The sequence below is a fragment of the Dipodomys merriami genome, unplaced genomic scaffold (assembly GCF_024711535.1).
Source record: "Dipodomys merriami isolate MVZ:Mamm:240054 unplaced genomic scaffold, mDipMer1.0.p SCAF_453, whole genome shotgun sequence".
Classification (NCBI taxonomy): Eukaryota; Metazoa; Chordata; class Mammalia; order Rodentia; family Heteromyidae; genus Dipodomys; species Dipodomys merriami.
The window spans coordinates 79,791-102,457 of NW_027206017.1; the positions used below are offsets into that span (position 1 = coordinate 79,791).

Sequence of the window (22,667 nt, forward strand, 5' to 3'; positions counted from 1 at the left end):
TCTAGTAAAACCAATTACTCAGGCGACTGAGAACAGAGGATTGTGATTTGAAACTAACCCAGGCAGCAAAGACTGTGAGATATTTGTCCTCTCCTTGGTTATTGGTCTTGAACTCTGGGCCTTGGCACTGTTCCTAGACACATTTTTCCAATGTACACTGTACCTTTGAGCCACAGCTTCACTCCAATTTTTCTAGTGGTTAATTGGAAATAAGAATCTCATGGATTTCCTCCACAGGCTGACGTTGAACCACAATCCTCAGATCTTAGCCTCCTGGGTATCTATGGCTACAGGAGTGAGCCACCAGTACAAGGCATTGTAACAATATTGTATATGTATTTATATTACATATTATAATATGTATTAAATTTTATATTTACTGTGTATTATTATAAATTATTATTATATGGTATATGATATATAATATAGTGTATAGTAAATATATCATATTATGAATTATGAGAAATATATTGTGTATACTACATATGGACCATATAGTGTCCACTTGTATAAAATGCATAATTATATAATATAAAATATATATGATTTAAAATATAAAATATATTGTATATAATACATAATATATAATATATTATATGAACTATATACAATATACTATACATACTATACACCATATATAATACATAACATAAATTGTATAAGCATATTATATAATGCCTATTATATCATATATTACTCATATGATATATTGTATAATTATATATTATATAACATGCAATAAATTATATGTAATACATAATGACATAATATGCACTGTTATATGATATTCAATATATAACAGTGTACATAATGTTTTATAGTATGTATATATAGTATATGCAATGTATATATAATATGGTATATTATGTAACAGTGCATATATAGTATATACACTATAGTATATTTTATATATTGTATTACATAATATATATTATATAATAATATATTATATATTAATATGTGTTATACATATATAGATTGTGTGTGTGTGTGTGTGTGTGTTCGTGCATGCAAGTTTGTGTGTAGGTACTCTAGTATGGTGCTTGTTTGAATGTATAGAACCAGAAATTAGATAAAGGAAAAAGACTATAGTCGAGCATGCCACATGTAAAAGTAAATATTAATAAACACAATAAAATTTTGTCTCAAAAAATAAACTGAACAGAAGAAGCCAGTCATAAAAATGACATATTACTTTATAATTCTTTTTACATGAAAGATTAATTGTAGTGATGGTCTATCAATCATACAACCTGTGACTCAGTATGGAGTTGAATTTTACTACAGAAAGACAGGAGATCTTTTAGGGGGTCAAGGAAAACCTTTATACTTTATGGTGGCTGTGGATAAGTGTGAATTCATGAGAATATTGAAATGCTATATAGCTATAGCATTAAGTCATAATTTACTAACGTGATTTAAAATTAGGCAAATGATAGGAACTTTAAAAGAACAATTAAGTTATTAAAAATAGTAAATAATTCAGATAGGAGTCCATGTATATACTGACAAGTAAGTGAATATTTAATAAATACGAAATGCTGTTCTTTCTCATGATAGAATGCTAACTGATCAATATAAATTGAATGAGAGAATTTAGTGTAGATGCCCCTTTCACATAATCTAATAGATATGTTGTACATCCCAGAGCACTCAAACCTCACACAGTACATAGTGATGTCTGAAATTGAATTCATGGGAAATATGTACAAGTCCTTATTTACAAGTCATAAGACTTATTTGTGTGTGTATGCCTTATTTTTGTGTGTATGCCAATCCTGGGGCTTGATCTGAGGGCTTAGGCACTGACCCTGAGCTCCTTTTTCTCAAACGTAGTGCTCTACTAATGGAGCCATAGAACAACTTCCGGCAATTCTTGAATAATTTTTGCAGATAAGTGTCACGGATTTCCATTCCCAGGCTGGCTTCAAAACAGCAATCCCCAGATCTCGGCCTTCCCAGTAGCTAGGATTATAAGTATGAGCCACCATTGCCAGCTTTCTCATTAATATTATTAGAGGAGATACATCAGTACACACTGATACAATGAATGCAAATATTTCAGAATCTAATCAGGAATACATTTTCAGAGGTAACCTACAACAACTTCTTTTGAGTTTTTATTAGCATATATAGAGACATTTTCATGCAGAATAAAATGTACTCAAATCAAAAGTATTCATTTTTTTCTATCCCTTCTTAAGGCAATTTTAGTAAATTTTACTTGGTTTTATTTTTTTTTGCAGGTCCTGGATCTTGAAATCAGTGCCTGGGAACTATGCCTATGCTTCTTTTGCTCAAGGCTAGCTTGTGATCAAATAAGCCAAAGCTCCACTTCCTTTTTTAGTGGTAGTGTACTGGAGGTAAGACACTCGTGGACATTTCCTGCTCGAATTGCCTTGAAATAGGATCCTCAAATCTCAGCCTCCCACTTAACAAGAATTACACTTGTCATCCAATTTTTCCAGCTTCATTTTTTGTCAGTCCTGAGGCTTGAGATATGGGCCTGGGCATTGTCCCTGATCTCTTCAGCCCAAGGACAGTGCTCTATCGCTTGAGCCACTGTGCCACTTCCAGTTTTCTGGTGGTTAAAGGGAGAGAAATGTCTTATGGACTTTCCTGCCTTGACTGGCTTTGAATCATGATTCTTAGCTCTCAGCCTAGTGAGTAGCTAAGTTTATAAGCTTTGACCACCAAACCCTGTCTCATTGTTCATTTTTATATGTGCATATAATGTACTTTGACCTATATTTAGCCTGTCTACTTGGCCTTCCCCTCTCTCTGCTACCCCCTGATAGCCATATAATAGCTCTCTTAATCAAATGGTTAAAGTAAACCAATCAAAGGGAGAAATAAAAAGGTTGCTCTGACATGAGCACACTATCACTTCAAGTTAAAAATCGATAAACAGCAAATTAGGCAAAACATCTAAGAGATTCAAATTGAGGGATATTGAACAAAGTAAGTCCTCATCTTCATGTTTCAAGTCAAATTAATAGGAAAGCAGAAACTGCTGTAGGCAGTTCTAGGCAACCAGTGAGCCTGAATAGCCAGCTGCAGTATATGATACTGTAGTTTGAAGGAGATATGGATAGTAGTAATGTATTGCTTTGTAAAGTCCCTGACATCAGTTGTTGTGCTGTGATGGTGTTGAGAATGTCTTTGTTCATAAGATGTATGTTATGTCTTCAAGGGTATTGACACTGCCATGGCTTTGACTAAAACTTCATTGGGAAATCCTAGCTACTCAGAGGGTGAGATCTGAGGATCATGGTTCAATTGTCTCCATTTAACAACCAAAAAATCTACAAGAGGAGCTGTGGTTCAGGTGGTGAAGCATTAACTTTGAGAGGGGAAAAAGGAAACAGAGACAGATCCCAAGCCCTGAGTTCAAATTTTTAAAAAAATGATTGGGGAAGAACGCAAAAGGATGTCAAAACAAAGAGTGAAATATGTTATCAGAGTTTGGAGATTACCATCTAGGATGCCTTTAACCAAGAATGCCTCTTTTAGATGACTTTTTCTTGTGATTTTTGTTTGTAGGCAAAAAGTATTGAATTACAGAATGAAAATATGTCTCTCTGAACCTAAAACAAAGTTCAAAAAGAAGAACAAGCCTACCTTGTGCATGCCTATAAACCGGTAGTCACTTGAAGGGATTGAAGAGAGCATAAATAACTTAGTACCCGCAGAGAATAGGGTGTCAGACCAGAAGAGCAAAGAAGTAGCCCAGGAACCATTGTCATTCTGTGGTCTCACTTCAGTGATTATGTGCAGAATCATGTGTCCACTCACTGAGTCTAAAGATTTTGTCATGGTTAGGAAACCAAGCTAAGTGCTTATTCAATCTTCTCAATCTTCCCTGTCTGATTTGACAACTTCTTAACTTAGCTCGTGTCTTTCATGCTTTTTGGAAATCATATTAATTTTTCTTAAAGCTTTATTTCTCTAAAATAAATACTCAGCGTGTTAATGGAGATTTGGTGGATGGTTGAAATGGAAATAGTGATGTTCTGTTAAAACAACAACAAAAGAGTTGGGAAGAGTAAGACCATGGGAAAAGGTGCAATAAAGATAGTGTCTACAGGGGGCTGGGAAGGTGGCTCAGTGGTAGAGCGCTTGCCTTGTATGCCTGAGGCCCTGGGTTTGATTCCTTAGCACCACATAAGCAAAAAGAAAAAAGCCGGAAGTGGCACTTTGGCTCAAGAGGTAGAGCGCTAGCCTTGAGCTGAAGAGCTGAGGGACAGCGCCCAGGCCCAGAGTTCAGGCCCCACGACCGGACCCCCCCCCAAAAAAAAAGATAGTGTCTACATAATCTCTTCATGGGAATAGTCTTAGCTGTGTGACATCTTCAGCCCATCTATATGAAACCACTGTTCCTTATAAATGGTGGCCTTGGGAATTACCACTCCACAAGGAACTGACAAGTGTCACTGCTTTTTTTGTTTTGCCTTTTCTTCTCTTTTTCTTCTTTTATTGTGAAAATACCATACAGAAGAGTTACAATTACCTGGGCAAGGTAATGAATACATTTCTTATCAAGCATTGTTGCCTCCTCCTTTGTTTCACCTTCCCATCCTTTCCCCTCTCCCTCCCTTCCCATCTCACTCCCCCAATGGCCAAAGTTGTAAAGTTTGTTTTTTGACATAATGTTTTGATCATGTCACTGTCTTATAAAAAGCACATTCCTGGCTTTTGGTCTTCTTAGAGAGGAAAAAATTATGTGTGATTTTTATTGTTTTACATTCTTAAGCTGGGGTATAAAAGGTCTCAGGTTTCTCACAGAAGAGGACATGACTATTTTTCCATGATTAATTCCATTTCAAGAGGAAAAACTGTGATTGGGTAAAATGGCACTCATATATTTAAACTAACTATCTGGTGCTATTGATTACTGAAATGAATGAATAAATATATCAGACAATACAAAAAGAATGAGGATATAATTAGAGAAACGGAGGGATATGAAGGAGACGTGAAAAACTTAACAATAAAAATAATTAAAATATTATATAGGTATAAAGAGTTAGTACTGCTACTAAAGAATGTAAGTCTAAGAGGTTTTGAATTGATTAATATATTTCTTGATTAATTGTGTACTCTGTGGGGGATAAGGTCTAATAATCGACTACGGGTAATCTGAGGATGTGCAGAACAGCAATTAAGTCTCACAAAGAAGAATGAAAGAGAAGAAAAGGTGAAAAGAATGAGGAAGAAAAAAGATTAAAAGTTCAGTAGAGCTAAACAAAAAAAAATAATTTTTTAAAAAGCAAAAAAAAGAAAGAAAACATGCACACACACATATACCCCTAAAATAAAAATTATAAGAGGGAGAAAAAAAAGTTACTAGAAAACAATTTTTTTAAAGGTAAAAATTAAAAGAAGTTTTAGAAAAAAAAATTTATGAAAGGTAAAAAAAAAAATTCTTTGATTTTTTGGGCAGGGTTAGGAAAGTCCTGTATTTCCCTTGTGTCCATTACTAGCCTCTTGTTGGAGTCTCTGGTCTACTTGTGGTGTTTGGTTTTCCTGTGGCTTGGTTGGTTTCTTAAGTCAGTTTGTTTGAGAAGGCACAAAAATGCTCTGCTTTACCCAGGATTTTGTGATCCTCCTCCCAGTATAGTTCAATGGGAGGGAAATCTGTTTTGAGTATCACAAGAGGGAGATGGCTGTTTCCTCTACTTTGGAGATGCTGTGATGAGGCTAGGTTCTGGGTAGAGTGGAGGCCTTTCAGTAAAAAGTAGATTTTCCCTGAAGGGTTAGCTCCTGAGACACTCACAGAGCCCAGCCTGGAGCCATTCTCAGGATTTATGTTTACTGAATTTCAATTGATTGTAGAGTCTGCTAAAGGGATGGACAGCCTGTCGTTCTGTTTCCTAGTGAAGAAAGCCACTCCTGGGTCTGACAGCCTGAGCTGGGTGACTTTTCCCTGGGTTGAGCTGAGTCTGGCACATCAGGTTAGGTCCTTGTGAGCTCCTAAATGACTCTAGTTTTCTTCCAAGGCCTGAGTTGGAGCTAGCAGCTCAGCCAGGCCCTTGTCAGTATCAAAGATGGAGATGTCTGGTAGTGGGGGATGAGAGATGTCTTCCCTCCTCTTCTCTCTGAGAAGGAGTGAGGACGTCAGGCTTCTACTCACGCCGAGTCTTGGTTCCTGGGTTGTCTCTGGTCTGCTAACTGCCGGATGAAGATGATTGCTCCTTGTCGGTTCTTGCTGGTGTTGAATAGAATTTGCTCACCTGCCAAATCTGGCTCTTTCATCCCGGACTCTCTGTGTTGCAGGTATGGCGGCTACCGCTGCCACCACTGCAGCCACAGCCACAGCCGCGACTACTGGCAAGTGCTCAGATCTGTCTCCTTGCCAGGATTTTCCCTCTCTGGCCTAACTCTCTGTACTGTGATGGCACACTTGTGATTCTCTGACTTAGGACTGTTCACTGGAACACTAAAACTGCTTTCTATGCGAGAGTTGTTTAACCTCCACTTTCTCCTCTGCTATCTTCCTGGAACTCCAAGACTTCTTCTTATAGCCCTCCGCTTTTTCATCCCTGCAGCCTTCCTTGATATTCTCACAAGCAGCAGAACAATAACTACTGCTGAGGGAATGAAAACAAGAATAGAAAGAAGGGCCACAGAGGACAGCATGGTACCAAAACCCCTTTCTGTGATTGTTAGTTCCGTCAGGGGGATGTCATGGTGCACATCTGGGAGATTCTTCACAGCACAGCTGAATGTCCTATTGTCCATCAGGTTAGGGTTGCTTATGCTTATGGATGCATCCCCTTTGTATGCATTTCCATCCCAGGAGATCTGATCCAGAAAAGTGCCTGCTGTGGTTGGGTAATGGAAAGACTGATAGTGAAAAATAGATTTTGTGCAACTGCTGCTGGGAGGACGGTACTTACAGTCTATGGTCAGTTTGTCAGTGACATATGAAGATGACTTGAAGGTACATCTCAACTTGACATTTTCTCCAACATAACCTCGTATGTCAGCAGCTGCACTAATCCTGCAAGAGTAGGATGCCTATCAGGGCAGAGAAGGTGCAGCCCTAGCCTCAAGCGGCTCTGATCAGCAGCATCCCGGCTGCTCCTCAGGTACCTGCCTAATTCTTTCTGATGGAGGCATAGAATTCCATTGTGTATATTTTCTTGATCCATTCATATACTGAGGGGCATCTGGTTGGTTCCATATCTTACTTTTGCTAAATAATGCTGCAATAAACATGGTTATGCTGCCTTCCAAAGTGGTTGAACAAGTTTACACTCCCCCCAACAATGCAGGACGTTCCCTTTAACCACATCCCCTCCAGTATCAGTTATTATTAAATTTGTTGATTATAGCCATTCAAACTTGGGTGAGGTGGAATCTCAACGTTGTCTTGATTTTCATTTCTTTTATGGCTAAAGATTTTGATCATTTCTTCATGTATCTATTGGCCATTCCTATTTCCTCTTCAGACCTTTTTCTTTAAGTCTTTAGCCCACTTATTTATCGGGCAGTTTTTCTTTGAGGATTTGTTTTTGGAGGGTTTAATTATTTGAGGTCTAATTATATGTTAGATATGAGATCCTTGTCCATTGTAAGCCTAGTGAAGATCTTCTCCAAATCCTTGGGCTTTCTCTTGATCTTGATAGCTATGTCCTTTGTCGTGCAGACGGTCTGCAGTTTCATGCAATCTCATTTGTCCAACCTTTCTTTGATTTTATGTGTGTCTGGGTCTTTATTAAGAAACTTTTGGCAAGTGCCAAGGAGCCCTGGAGTTTCTCCTTTTCCTTCCTGTAATGTTTTCAGGGTATCTGCTTTGGCTCTGAGGTCTTTGATCCCTTTGGAGTTGATTCTTGTTCAGTGTGCTTTATAAGGGTCTAGTTTTAATTTTCTACAGGTGTGAAACAATATATGTTTTATAAGTCTTTGTCCATCTCTGTAGAGCCCTCCACAAGTTTATATGTATTTGTAGCTTGGGAAAGGAAATAAGAGTTAAATCAGGACAGTTGGAGGCTATGGTTTATAGGGCTCATTTGAGACGCTTTTGGAAGGAATGTTAACTTTTTCCATCTGATGTACTACAGATGGCAGTCTTGGTACAGGAATTGAGTAGACTGCTATTGGATAGGAAGCTTGTACTGATTCCTCCTGACCTTCCCCTGAAGACAAGGAGGGTGAAGTAGCCATGGGCATGAATCCGTGTGGGATTTGCAATAAATATCTATTGACTGTGTATTTCTAATTTCTGTTGCCACAGGCAAATGAATGAACGGATTTTTCCTTTCGTACTTTAGCTGTAACTAGATATTTTTCATTTTCTAAATCTTATTTTATTGTGAAGATTCTATAGAAATGCTACAGATACATGAATAAGGCAATGAGTACATTTCTGGTCAAGCATTGTTACCCCTTCCCTTGTTTTTTTCTACTATCCCTTACCTTCCCCTCCACCCTTCCCTACCCAATGTTGTAAAGTTCATTTCTAACATACTGTCCTATGGATATCATTGTTGCAATGGGTCATCCTGTGTCCTTGTTTCAGCAATTTGTTATTTTGGTTCCCCTCCCAAATTAGAAAAATGTATATACAAGGTGCACGGTATCAAAGTCAATTCAAAGTCAAATGGGGATATATCATAGGGGGAAGAATATACATAATATATTTAAAACAACAACAACAAATGAGCCCCAAAATATAGTAACTTGTTTATATACAACATTTAGTCTAAAACTCCTTAGACATCTTAAGTTTGGACTATTTCTTTTATTTTCTGCCAATCCTGTAGTTTGAATTTGGGCACTCTACTGCTGAAGCCTCAGAGTGCCACTTTGAGCTTTTTCTGAGTAGTATATCTTATATAGAGTGTGATTACTTTTCAGCCTGGTCAGGTTTCAAATAATGATCCTTAGATCTCAGCCTCTTGAATATCTAGGAGTACAAGCATGAGCCACCAGCACCTTGCTTGAATGATCCCACAGTTTTAACTACAGATTTTTCATATCCCCTACCAACTATGCTTCCTGATCCTTTTTTAAAGTTATCTCTAAATAGCTTATGGAGGATTTTGAGCATTGCTTAATCATTTTTTTCACTTTCATTAGTATATACTAGTTGCACACTCAGAGGTTTGATGGAGTTACTTCCACACACGCATATGATGTACTTGCTCATATTCACCCTACCTTCCCAGTGTCCAGCCCCTTAATTCAAGGCCCAGAACCACTGTACACATGCAAACATTCACTGACACTCTCAAACACACAAACACACACACATACACACACACACACACACACACACACACACACACACACACACAGCAGAGCAATTAGCAAAGGATATAATGTGGACCAGGAACTGCAAGGAAACATGGGAGGGTAGATTGTCTTTTCCCAGTTCCTCTGCCTTCCTCCATTCTCTGCTTTTCCTTAGAACAATTCAAGCCTTACACAACTCACATCTGTCTGTTGTGAACAACCTGAGCCTGGATTCCAGTTTGCCATTCATAGGAAGCTGCCGTTGCTTGGATAGCTGGCCCTCAGCGTAAGCAGAGGCTCTCAGGTCATGTTTTATTTTTCCATGTGTAGTGTGAATGCAGGCCTTGAGACCGTAAGCAGTATCTTGAAGTGTATTGACATCTGTGTTGAGCTACAAGACTCACCTCAAAAAACAAGCAGAGGAAGTGGGATGCAAAGTACAAATCCTAAACCAATGGACCTATAGGTGACTGAGAGTCAATTTCCACATTACTGGAGTAAATACAAGGGCAAGTCCATTTGAAGAGGGGTCTCCAACCATTTCATGGGCCCACATGACATGTCTGGCAGAAAGCCACTTGTGTGTGTGTGTGTGTGTGTGTGTTTGTGCGTGTGTGTGTGTGTGTGTGTGTGTGTGCCTGAAGGCGGGTCTGGGGCTCAGGATCAGGCTGGGTGCTGCCTGTCCTTATGCGTTTTTTGCTCCAGCCGAGTGTTCTACCACCTCAGCCACAGCTCCACTTCTGGCTTTTTTGGTAGTTGATTAGAGATGAGAATCTGATGGACTTTCCCACCCAGGCAGGCTTCAACTGTGACCTTCAGATCCCAGCCTCCTGAGAAGCTAGTATTAAAGGAGGGAGGCACTGGCACCTGTAAAGAAGCCTCTTTTTTTTTGGGGGGGGGTTGTCCGTTCGTGGGGCCTGAAATCTGGGCCTGGGTGCTGTCCCTCAGCTCTTCAGCTCAAGGCTAGCACTATACCACTTGAACCACAGCGCCACTTCTGGCATTTTTTCTGCTTATGTGGTGCTGAGGAATAGAACCCAGGGCCTCAAGCATGCAAGGCAATTGCTCCACCACTGAGCCACCTACCCAGCCCAAGGAAGCCTCTTAAATAACAGATCTATTCATAGGGAGACAGTAAATGCCTCAGTCCAAGAGATGGTGTTGAGTTTTCATGTTTTAAAAGAATAATTACACTCAATAGCAAAGTATGAAGTAATATTGAAGGAATGAAGACAACAAACTTTCATAAATCTGGGGTTGTGAAAGCCCATCGAACATGAGACTTTCATATAGGAATAACATCTATGTGGCAACACTGAGGCTCACCCATGTGGTCACATGTACTGTTTGAAGCCCTGTTCTCACATGATATGTTTCCAGAAATCTGGGATTCTGCTCTGTAGAAGATGTTTCCCAGTCACACTGGTAATTCTTAGTTCTGTTTTTCACACTTCTCATCCTTCATTCTTAGTATTATCCAAGTATCTTTTCCAATGCTGCTCCAGAAGATGCTTTCAATGTTACTGTAAGGATTCATTTAATAAGAGAAATATGTTTGAAGAACTTTAATACTTACATTAATAATATCATTACTAATAAAGACTAATATTCAAGAACTACTTTAAGATCAATAAAACATGATTTGGAACAGCTATGTGGCTTTGATATTAAAGCTGATAGCAGACATGTATTCCTAGACCATGATGAATCTGTAGTTATTGCAATCTTACAATAAAAAAGTTCTTAAGAAAGAAAATGTCTTGATAATATAAGCAACCCAATAGTTGTTGAATAAAACATATATAGTGAGGACGTCTGTTGAGCTGGTACAAACTGGTTCTTGCTCTGAAAGCATCACCTATCTGTTCTGAGGGACAATCAGGGTTAAGAAGGGACACATGCTTCCAGATGACTGATCTGCCTAGCATTAACTGCATAAGTCCATTCAGGCCCACAGCCCTATAACCAATATAGGACAATCTTCAGAACAGTCTTCTTGTCTTTCAGATTCAAGCCTGTAATCCTAACTCATCAGCAGACTGATATCTGAGGATCACGGTTCAAAATCACCCTAGGCAGCAAAGTCTGCAAGATTTTTATCTCCAGTTAACCACAAAAAAGCCACAGTGAGAGGTATAAATTGAGAAAAAGGAAAGGGGAGTAATTGTCCCCCAAAAATGGATTCTTTACCTGACAACTGTTTAACTGACTTAACTGTTATCCCTCTGAACATCATTTTCCTAATAATATTTTTTTAAAGAAAAGGAAAGATGGGGATGGGAAGGTGGCTCAGTGGTAGAGTGTTTGCCTTGCATGCATGAGGCCCTGGATTCAATTGCTCATTACTACTTAAGCAGAAACAATGCTGGAAATCACGCTGTGGCTCAAGTGGTTGAGACGAGCCTTCAGCTGAAGAGATGAGGGACAGTGCCCAAGCCTAGAATTCAGGCCCATAACTGGAAAAAAGGAACAAAGAAAAAGAACTAAAAAGGAAGAGAGTTGCTACCATGCTCAATGGCCAATCTTCTAATCCTAGCTATTCATGAGGTTGAGGATAAGTGATTGAAGCCAACTTGGGCAGGAAAGCCTGTACGAATTCTATTTCCAATTATGTCCAAAAAACTAGAAGTAGAATTGTGGTTCCAGTGGTGAAGTAGTAGCCTTGAGGGGAAAAAATAAACTTCAGGGATAGTGTCCATTTCCTGAGTGCAAGCCCCAGAACGGCACAGAAGAAAAGAAGAAAAGACATTATGAACTTGGTTTATCTGTAACTGTGATGCCTTTGTTACAGACCATTATGGACTGAAACTCTGTACACAGCATACTAGGTCTGGCATTTTTGTGCACAAAATGTGTGCATAACCATCTTAACTCCTTCGCTATTCTATAGTTGCAGGTTTCATTATCTTCTCACCATGGAAGAGGCTTCAGTATTTACTTTCTCTAGAATACCTGCTTCCTTGTCCTCTGCTCTTTACTCACTGACAGCATTATTTTACCTGAGAACACAAGGAGGAGAATTGGCAAGACCTTGAAAGAAGGGAAGATGCTAGAAGTGGGTGAGATGCTTGAGATAATGCCCAGGACCAGGTCAGAATTTTTTTGTGACGACTTGCCATGGTGTGTCAATCTTTATCAATATGCTGAGGGTACTTGGACATGAAGAGGAGGCCTCAATGCCTACTGGTGTCATTCAAACTACACAGATATAAGCCAGCTAATAATGCTCTCACTTTCCCAACATGGAGTTTTGGTCCCTGCGTGTCAAGGTAACTCAGGATCAAGCATGGACAGCTATCCACACATCAAGTTGTGACCTCTACATTGTTACAGCATTGAAAGCAGTTCAGCATGAATCACATGGAGCTTGTCAAAATCATTGAAGGGATGGGAACGTGGTTCTATGTTGTATGGACCAAAGCAGACAGATCACCATACAAGTTTCCTTTCAGAGACCCCACTTCTGTTCAATGGCCAAGAGAACATACATGAAAAACTCCAGAATGAGGAGGTATGTATACCCCTATGTTTCTAAACTGGACCCTTCACTGCATGATTTCCCAGAGCTTATGGAAACAATGAAACTAAATCTCTCGAAGATCTGGCACTGAAGTCCCACAGAGACCATTGCCTACATCTGTGAGGAGAGCATAGGAGTTAAAATGGCCTGTCAGAGAGGGGAATACCCACAGAGTGTCTTCACGACATCTCAGGCATCCAGGATTCAGATAATTTTGGGGAGGTAATGAAAGCCTCTTTGGTGTGGATGGTGAAACATTGAAGCAGTTGGGACAGAGGATGGGAAAGTCAGTTGAAGAGTACATGGGTCCCATCAAGTCCCAAAATGGGCAAATCTACTATCAAGAGAGCTGGACATTGTGATGGATATGTTACATAACTGCTTTTGCTCATGGACAAGTCTTAGACACATGTTATACTACAGCGACTCTGTTGTCTACTACCACAAATGCATGGAAGAGAGATAGAAACTTGATACAGTTGCTGACATCATCAAGATCATCCTAAGGAAGAACTTGATAGACATTATCATCTGATTGTGTGTCTGGGTGACGGATGGGGAGATGTGTATGTGTGGAAACTAGGGCTTAAACTTTGGGCCCTGAGCTTCTTTGGCTCAAGACTTGCACTATAGCTCTTAAGCCATAGCTCCACTTCCAACTATTGTGATATTTTATTGGAGTTTCACAAGTACTTACTTACAAGATAAACTTTAATTATGAGGTGATATGATTTTAAAGATGATATACTATACTACTATGCAAATGTAACAAATAAAAATGGGAGTCAAAAAGACACTCTAAGGACTATGTAGGAGGTTTTATGAAAGCCATGAAGTTATATCTAAAAAAGTGTTATTAGAGACTTAAAGAACAGTGCTAAATTTCTTGTACCGGATAAAAGAATGCAGTCAGTTCTTTCTTTTTTTTTTTTAATTGTATTTTATTTTATTTGAGAACATACTGTACAGAGGGGCTACAATTACATGGGCAGGATAATGCATACATTTCTTACCAAGCATTGCAGCCTCCTCATTTGTTTACCCTTCACTTCCCTTCCCCGCCTCCACGCTCCCCCCACCCAATTTTAACCCCCTCCCCCAACCCAATTATACCCCCCTCCCCCCCACACACCGACATTGTAAAGCTGGTTTTGACATGACATTTTGTACTTCTCATTGTTGCAACAGGTCCACCTGAATCCTTAAACGACTTGTTTGTCACCATCTCCTCCACATGTTATACTGACATCAAATATAGTTGAAATCGGGGGTTACACTGTGGGGGAGGGACATACAAAGCATCAAAGAAATAATCTTATAAATGCGTTAGAAACACATGCATGAAAGAAACAAAACATTAAAATACATATTTAAGGGTTCATTTTCCTAACATCACATTATCTGACCTTTTCCGCTTGGCTCATACCTATACTAGATATTGCAAATAAGGGAAACGATGGGACCTATGCTTCTTTGGGCCTGGCTTACTTCACTTAATATAATTTTTTCCAAACCTTTCCATTTCCTAACAAGTGGGAAAATGTCATTCTTTCTGATGGAGGCATAGAAATCCATTGTGTATATATACCACATTTTCTTGATCCATTCATCTACTGAGGGGCATCTGGGTTGGTTCCATGTCTTAGCTATGGTAAATAATGCTGCAATAAACATAGTTGTGCTGGTAGCTTTAGTGTGGTCTTGTTTGTAAACATTTGGGTAAATGCCCAAAAGTGGGATTGCTGGATCATAGGGGAGATCTATGTGAATTCTTTTGAGGAACCTCCATACTGCTTTACAAAGTGGTTGAACAAGTTTACATTCCCACCAACAATGAAGTAAGGTTCCTTTCTGTCCACATCCCCTCCAGCACCTGTTGTTAGAGTTCTTGATTTTTGCTGTTCTAACTGGAATGAGGTGATATCTCAATGTTGTTTTGATTTGCATTTCTTTTATGGCTAGGGATGTTGAACATTTCTTCATGTGTCTATTGGCCATCCTTCTTTCTTCTTCAGAGAAGCTTCTCTTTAAGTCTTTTGCCCACTTATTTATTGGGCAGTTGTTTCCTTGAGGATTTGTTGTTGGGTGGTTTAATTTTTTGAGTTCCAAGTATATTTTAGATATGAGACCCTTGTCCGTTGTATGGCTAGTAAAGATCTTCTCCCAATCCGTGGGCTTTCTATTGATCTTGCCAGCTAGGTCATTTGCCCTGCAGAAGCTCTGCAATCTTATGCAATCCCATTTGTCCAAACTTTCTTTGATTTGTTGTGCTTCCGGGTCTCTATTCAGAAAATTTCGACCTGAGCCAAGGAGACCTAGGGTTTCTCCTATTCCATCCTGTAATGTTTTCAGAGTGTCTGCTTTGAGTTCAAGGTCTTTGATCAATTTGGAGTTGATTCTGGTGCAGGGTGATATATAAGGATCTAGCTTTAGTTTTCTACATGTAGTTAACCAATTTTGCCAGCACCATTTACTGAAGAGGCTGTCTTTCTTCCATTCTATTGTTTTAGCTTCCTTATCAAAGATTAGATGGCTATAGGTCTGTAGGTTCATTTCTGGGTTTTCAATTCTATTCCATTGGTCCTGAGGTCTGTTCTTATGCCAATACCAAGCTGTTTTGATTACTATGGCTTTATAGTAGAATTTGAAATTTGGTATTGATATTCCTCCAGCAGTGTTCTTTCCGTTGAGGAGCGTTTTTGCTATTCGGGGTCTTTTATTGTTCCATATGAATTTTTGGATTGCCTCTTCTATTTCCTTGAAGAATGAGGGTGGAATTTTGATAGGTATCGCGTTGAATTTGTAGATAGCCTTGGGAATTATTGCCATTTTCACGATGTTAATCTTGCCAATCCAGGAGCATGGGAGGTTTTGCCATTTTTTAAGTTCTGTGTTGATTTCCATTTTCAAGATTTTAAAGTTTTCATCATAGAGGTCCTTCACTTCTTTGGTTAAGTTAATTCCTAGGTATTCTATTTTTTGGGGGGCTATTACAAATGGAGTTGCTTTCCTAATTTCAGCCACACTTTTCTCATTGTTGGCATATAGTAAAGCCATTGATTTTTGGGGGTTAATTTTATAACCTGCTACTTTGCCAAAGTTTTGATTCAGTTTGAGTAATTTGGGAGTGGAGTCTATGGGATTCTTTAAATACAAGATCATGTCATCTGCAAAGAGGGAGAGTTTTATTTCTTCTTTCCCTATTTGGATCCCCTTTATGTCTGCATCTTGTCTTATTGCAGTAGCTAGGCATTCTAATACTAGATTGAAGAGAAGTGGAGAGAGTGGGCATCCTTGTCTTGTTCCTGAGTTAAGAGGAAATGGCTTTAGTTTTTCACCATTGAGTATAATGCTGGCTGTAGGTTTGTCATATACAGCCTTTATTGTATTGAGGAATGTTCCATGGATTCCTAATTTTTCCAGAACCTTCATCATAAAGGGGTGTTGGATCTTGTCAAATGCTTTTTATGCATCTATTGAGATAACCATGTGGTTCTTATTCTTGCTCCTGTTGATGTGATGAATAATATTAATTGATTTGCGTATATTGAACCAGCTTTGCATCACTGAAATGAATCCTGTTTGATCATGGTGTATGATTTTTTGGATGAATTGTTGAAGTCGATTGGCCAAAATTTTGTTGAGAAGTTTTGCATCAATGTTCATCAAAGAAATGGGTCTATAGTTCTCTTTCTTTGATGAGTCCCTGCCTGGTTTTGGGATGAGGGTTATGATGGCTTCATAGAATGTGTTCGGTAGTGAGCTTTCTCTTTCAATTTCATTGAAGAGTTGGAGGAGTATTGGTGTGAGCTCTGCTTTGAAGGCCTTGTAAAATTCCGCTGTAAAACCATCTGGTCCTGGACTTTTCTTAGCTGGGAGGTCTCTTATTGCTGTTTCTATTTCAATGCTTGATATGGGCCTGTTAAGCTGGTTTAACTCATCTTGGTTTAGTTTTGGCATGTCAATATTTGCTAGGAAGAGGTGCATTTCTGTCAAGTTGTCGAACTTATTAGCATAAAGTTTTGAGAAGTATTCCCTTATAATGTTCTGAATCTTGGTTGTTTCCGTGGTGATGTTTCCATTCTCATCTCTGAGTTTATTAATTTGGGTGTGTTCTCTCCTTTTTCTGATAAGGTTTGCTAAGGGTCTGTCAATTTTGTTAAGTTTTTCGAAGAACCAACTCTTTGTTTTGTTGATTCTTTCTATAGTTTTTTTGGATTCTAATTCATTTAATTCTGATTTAATTTTGATTATTTCTTTCCGTCTACTGGATTGGGGTTTATCTTGCTGCTCTTTTTCTAGGAGGTTTAGATGTGTCATTAAATTGATAGTTTCCGATCTCTCCAATTTGTTGATGTAGGAGCTCAGAGCTATAAACTTGCCTCTGAGTACTGCCTTTGCTGTGTCCCAGAGGAGGTGGTAATTTGTGTGTTCATTTTTGTTGAATAGCATGAACATTTGAATTTCCTTTCTAATCTCTTCCATGACCCACTCATGATTCAGCAGTGTGTTGTTCAGCCTCCATGTGATACCGGACTTTCTTTGGTGGCTTTTGGTGTTGAGTTCTAATTTTATTCCCTTGTGGTCAGAGAGAATGCAAGGTATAACTTCAATGTTTCTGAATTTAGACAAGTTTGCTTTGTGGCCTAAAATGTGATCTATTTTAGAAAACGTTCCATGTGCTGCTGAGAAGAACGTGTATTCTGATGCTGCTGGGTGAAATGTTCGGTAAATGTCTGTTAAGTCTAGTTGATCTATGCAGCTGTTTAGATCTGCGGTTTCTCTGTTGTGTTTTTGCCGAGTTGATCTATCTAGTGGGGAGAGTGGTGTGTTAAAATCCCCAACAATTAATGTCTTTGGATCTATATGGGATTTGAGGGAAAGTAGTGTTTCTTTGACAAATTTGGGTGCTCCATTGTTTGGCGAATAGATATTTAGAATTTTAATATCCTGCTGAAGGAGTGATCCTTTAATTAGTATGTAGCAACCTTCTTTATCTCTTCTCACGAATTTTAATTTGAAGTCTATTTTATCTGATATTAGGATTGCAACTCCCGCCTGTTTATGAGGGCCGTTTGCTTGGTAGATTTTGTTCCAGCCTTTAACCTTGAAAATATGTTTGTTTTTACAGGCGAGATGTGACTCCTGCAGGCAGCAGATAGAAGGGTCTTGTTTTTTAATCCAATTAGACAGTCTATGTCGCTTAATTGGACAGTTCAGTCCGTTAACGTTAAGAGATAAGACTGAGAGGTATTTGGGAGTTCCTGCCATGTTATCCACCTTCTTGGGGGCTGTGAAAGCTGGGTTCTTCCTAAGGTTCTTGGATTCTCAGTTTGAGTGCACTTTCTTGGCCTTTGTTGCGTTCTTGTTGGTTTTCTATGTGTAGGACATCTTTAAGAATCTTTTTTAGGGCTGGTTTGGTGGAGATGTATTGTTTCAATTTTTCTTTGCTATGGAAGGTTTTTATTTGGCCTTCAGTTATGAAGGAGAGTTTAGCTGGGTACAGTATTCTTGGTTGATAGTTGTTTGTTTTTAGGGCATGGCATACGTCATTCCAGGCTCTTCTTGCTTTGATTGTCTCTGCTGAGAAATCTGAGGTAATTCTAATTGGTTTCCCTTTATAGGTGATTAACCTTTTCTCCTTGACAGCTTTAAGGATCTTTTCCTTGGTCTGGGTTGATCCTGTGTGGATTATAATGTGACGGTGGGATGTCCTATTCTGGTCTGGTCTATTTGGGGTTCTAAAAGCTTCTTGTATCTGAATAGGCCTATCTTTTTGTATGTTTGGGAAGTTCTCTGCTAGGATCCTGTTAAACAAATTTCCTAGACCATTAACTTCTGTCTCTAGGTGCTCCTCTACACCCATTATCCTTAGATTGGGCCTTCTGATGGTGTCTTCCAGGTGTTGGATAGACCTATCATATTTCTTGGACTTGTCTTGGATGGTTGTATGTTCTTTCTCTGTAATATCTAGGCTGTCTTCAATCCCTGAGATTCGATCTTCTGCATGGTCTAACCTGCTGTCAAGACTCTCTACTTTGTTTTTTATCTCTTTTCCTTCTAATTGGTCAGCTTTGATGGCTTCAAATTCTTTGTTGAAGCTCTGTTTTAGGTCTTGTATGAATTTCTTTACTTCCTTAATTTGGTGTTCAGTGTTTGTTCTCAAATCACTTAGTTGATTGGTTATGGTTTCTTTGGACTCCCATTCCTTCTGTTGGTTTCCATTCAGCATTCCCTTTGTGGTCTCCCTGACTTCCTTCAGCTCTTTGTTAATGGATTTCATGAATGCCTTTAGTGATCTTTGTGTATTCTCTACCTGGTCTCTTAATTCGTGAATTACTCTTTGATTAGTTTCCTCCCTTCTGTGGGATTCCTGCAGTTCTCTTTGAGTGTTCTTTGCCTGCTCACGCCATTCCTCCCTTTCTCTTTGAGTATTCTCAAGTTGTTCACGCAAATCCTGTATCAGTTTTTGAGAAGCTTCCTCATGCTTATGATATTCCTGTATAAACTTCTGGGATGCCTCCTCTCTCTCCCTATCACGCTCATACAGAGTCCTTTGTACATTGTCAAACTTCTCATTTATCATGTTTGCTATTAGTGTTTGTAGAGCTATTTGGGAACTCTCCTCTGGATTATTCTTTATCTGTTCTAATCCCTGATTATCAAGGTTGGGAATTGAGATACCCGAATTTGCCATTTTTCTTGTGTTTTTCCGGCTTACTAGGCCCATTTGAGATAAAGATTGCACCAGTTTTGTGCTAGAACACTATCTTAATGCAACCATCAACCAAATTTTGCATTTGTACCGTCAATAGTCTACAGATACAATCTAGTTCAACAGATACATCTATTCAACATCAAACGACTATATGTTAAAGGACTTCGAACCGCAGAAAAGAATTTGGAAAACCAGAAATTATTAGGATTAGGGAGAGATGTGGGTAAAAAATGGGAATAGATTGGTGTGGGGAGGCACAGGGAGAGTTAACTATGTCCTAATCACAGTGCAGGAAATGGGTTGGGTAGGATGCAAGTAGAGAGAGAGAGAAAAAGAAGAGATGGAAAGGGGAATAAAGAGAGACCAGAAAGAGGTTAAAAGACCGTCTATTTAGAGAGGAATGTGAATATGTTCAGAGAAGGGGAGGGACATAGAGGAGATGTGAAAATCTTTAAGGATGGGAAAGGGAGAAGAAAAGATCAGAAGTTCAGTAGAGCTAGATAAAAAACAAACAGATAATTAAGAAAGAAAGAAAAAGAGAAAGAAGACAAGAAAAGAAAGGAAAACTCTCATTCACGTATTCCTAAAATAAAAATTATAAGATGAGAAAAAAAAAAGTTACTGGAAAACAATTAGTTTTTCAGAAGAGGCAAAAATTAAAGATTAATAAAAGTTTTAGAAGGGAAAAAAAATTTATATATATATATAAGGTAACAAAAAACAAAAAACAAGCAAAAAAAAAAGAAAAGAAGAAGAAGAAGAAAAAAAAAAAAAAAGAAAAAAAGTCTTTTGATTTTTTTTTTTTGGGGGGGGAGGAGTGGGAAGAATCCTGTATCTCCCTTTTGTCTGCAACCAGTCTCTTGTTGGAGCCTCTGGTCAGCTTGAGGTCCTGTGGCTTGATTGGTTTCTTAAGTCGGTTGGTTGGAAGAGGCAGAAAAATGCTCTGCTTTACCCAAGATTTTGAGATCCCCCTCCCAGGTTAGTTTTCTGGGAGGGTGGTCTGCTTTGAGAGTCACAAAAGAGGGGGATGTGGTGATGAGGCTAGGTTCTGGGTAGAGTTGAGGCCTTTCAACAAACAGTAGCTTTTCCCTGGGGCTATTTTGTGATAAAGCTCACAGCGCCCAGCCTGGAGCCATTCTCAGGGTTTCTGTTTTTCAATTGATTGTGGTGGCTGCTAGAGGGAGGGGCAGCCTCTGGCTCTGGTTACCCAGGGAGGCAAGGCACTCCAATGGCTGGCACCTGAGCTGGGTGACTTTTCCCTGGATGGAGCTGAGTCTGGCAGGTCACTTCGCCGTTAAGTTCTTGTGACCTGCTAAATGACTCGTTTTATTCCAAGGCCTGAGCTGGAGCTAGCAGCTCCTCCGAGCTTTGTCGGTATCCAAGATGGAGATCACCGGTGCTGGGGGGGAGGGGTGGCCTTCCCTCCTCTGCTCCCTGAGAAGGAATGAGGACGTCGGGCTTGTACTCACGCCGAGTCTTGGATCCTGGGTCGTCTCTGGTCTGCAAACAGCAGGATGAAGATGTCCGCTCCTTGTCGGTTCTTGTTGGTGTTGAGTAGAATCCGCTCGTCCACTGCGTCTGGCTCCTTCGTCCCCGACTCTCTGTGTCTCAGGTATGACTCCGCGGCAGTGGTCACCGCCGGGACCCCGCCGCCGGAGCGGCAGCTGATGCGTTTCCTTGGCTTCCCCTCTCTTGTCTAACTCTCTGTCCTGTGATGGCACACTTGGTGTGATTCTCTGGCTTAGGACTGTTCACTGGAATTCTAAATCTACTTTCTATGCGAGAGCTTGTTCAGATTCCAGCTTCTCCTCCGCCATCTTCCCAGAACTCTCCCAGTCAGTTATTTCTGTTTAAATGTCTAATATTATTTTTCTCTTTTTACTGTGTTTGTAATACATGTTATTAATATTAATAGGTGTATTGGACTCAAGCTGAGCTGTTGAATCTAGAAAAGTTTTGAGAGGTTGAACATCACCTCAATAGTACTCTGAAAGGTGACAGCTGGCCATGGAAGGGTTAAAACACAGCTCTGGAGAGGGTTAAACTATTGCCCCTTCCATAGTGCTTTAAAGGCCTTGAAACCTGGGGGATAAAAGAGAAGTCTCCTTTCTCAAAACAATAAGGGAACCAGTGTTACTCACTGTGGTGGCTCTGATTGTAATATTGATGCTTCATTTTTGCATGTATCCATGGTAACCTTCCCAGTGTGAATTCAAATAAATATGATTACTTGTGTGATCTGGAGCCCAGGTGCCATTGAGCCTTGGTACCCCGGGTCCTCATTGATTTTGTTCTTTTTGTCTACACTTGTCTGTGTATTTTCTAATATTCTTCAGCTTGGTATCCAATTGCACTGCCATGGGTTACAATTAGTGTCAAATAAGAATATTCTTGAACTGTAAAACATAAAAAGCTTGCAAACTTTCTTATCCCAAATGGCTTCAAACCACAATCCTCAGATCTAAGCCTTCTGAGTAGCTAGGATTACAGGCATGGGCCCCTGGCAACCAGCATGCATCAGAACGCTTGATATCAGTGAGATCATTCTTGGGGAATGTCTGCACATCTCAGTCCTCCTCAGATGTTCTTTCCTGTTGCTCAAGCAGAGTCAAAAACTTTCACTCTTTATGTTCAAAATCCTTGAGGTTATTGAACTGACTTGCCCACCATGTACCTCCTTTCCGTAAATCAATAGAAGGTTTTACTCCTTACCATCGATTAATTTTATTAACTAAATTAACTGGGATCCACACAGAGGTGACATGTCCTTTTCTGGATTGCATACTGTACACCTATGTTTTACTTTATCTAATACAGTTAACATTACTTACCTTGTTTGATGCTTCTTACTTTTCCCATATTTAATCCTTCTCATCTCTCTTTCCCTTGCACAGAGGGAAGAACCATTTGGAATGGTGAAGAGTGTGTTTTTAGTCATTCTCTGAAAAGCTTTACCAATGGATCCTGATTTCCAAGTCCTGTGTAACTGGCCTGTAAAGTCTTGTTCTTTAATCTCTCCTCAGCTTACACAAATGACCAATTTTATCTAAAAAAGGCTATAGGAGATGAGTTTAGGAATTCGTTTCTGGTTATCAGTCAGGAATCCTTATTACCTGGTCACTGTGCATGAGTTGTTTCTGTTTCGTTTTTATTTGAATAGAACAAGCAGTGTGTACGATTAGTAGCAGA

General features: G+C 39.3%; 1 protein-coding gene across 1 annotated transcript; it reads right to left on the reverse strand.

The window, feature by feature from the left end:
- Positions 1-6,489: 6,489 nt before the first annotated feature.
- LOC138808544 (myelin protein zero-like protein 3) lies at positions 6,490-22,416 on the reverse strand. Its single transcript, XM_069994815.1, has 2 exons — positions 22,310-22,416; positions 6,490-7,003 (listed from the first exon to the last, which is right to left on the reverse strand). Exons 1-2 carry the CDS (start codon positions 22,414-22,416, stop codon positions 6,490-6,492), a joined length of 621 nt encoding a protein of 206 aa, XP_069850916.1.
- Positions 22,417-22,667: the final 251 nt, after the last annotated feature.

Excerpts from the sequence above, each read along its gene's own strand:
- LOC138808544 (XM_069994815.1), bottom strand. The coding sequence starts at position 22,416 with ATGACTAAAAACACACTCTTCACCATTCCAAATGGTTCTTCCCTCTGT. Across the intron at positions 7,004-22,309 it reads AGTAAGAAGCATCAAACAAG|GATTAGTGCAGCTGCTGACA; the intron begins GTAAGTAATGTT and ends CTACTCTTGCAG.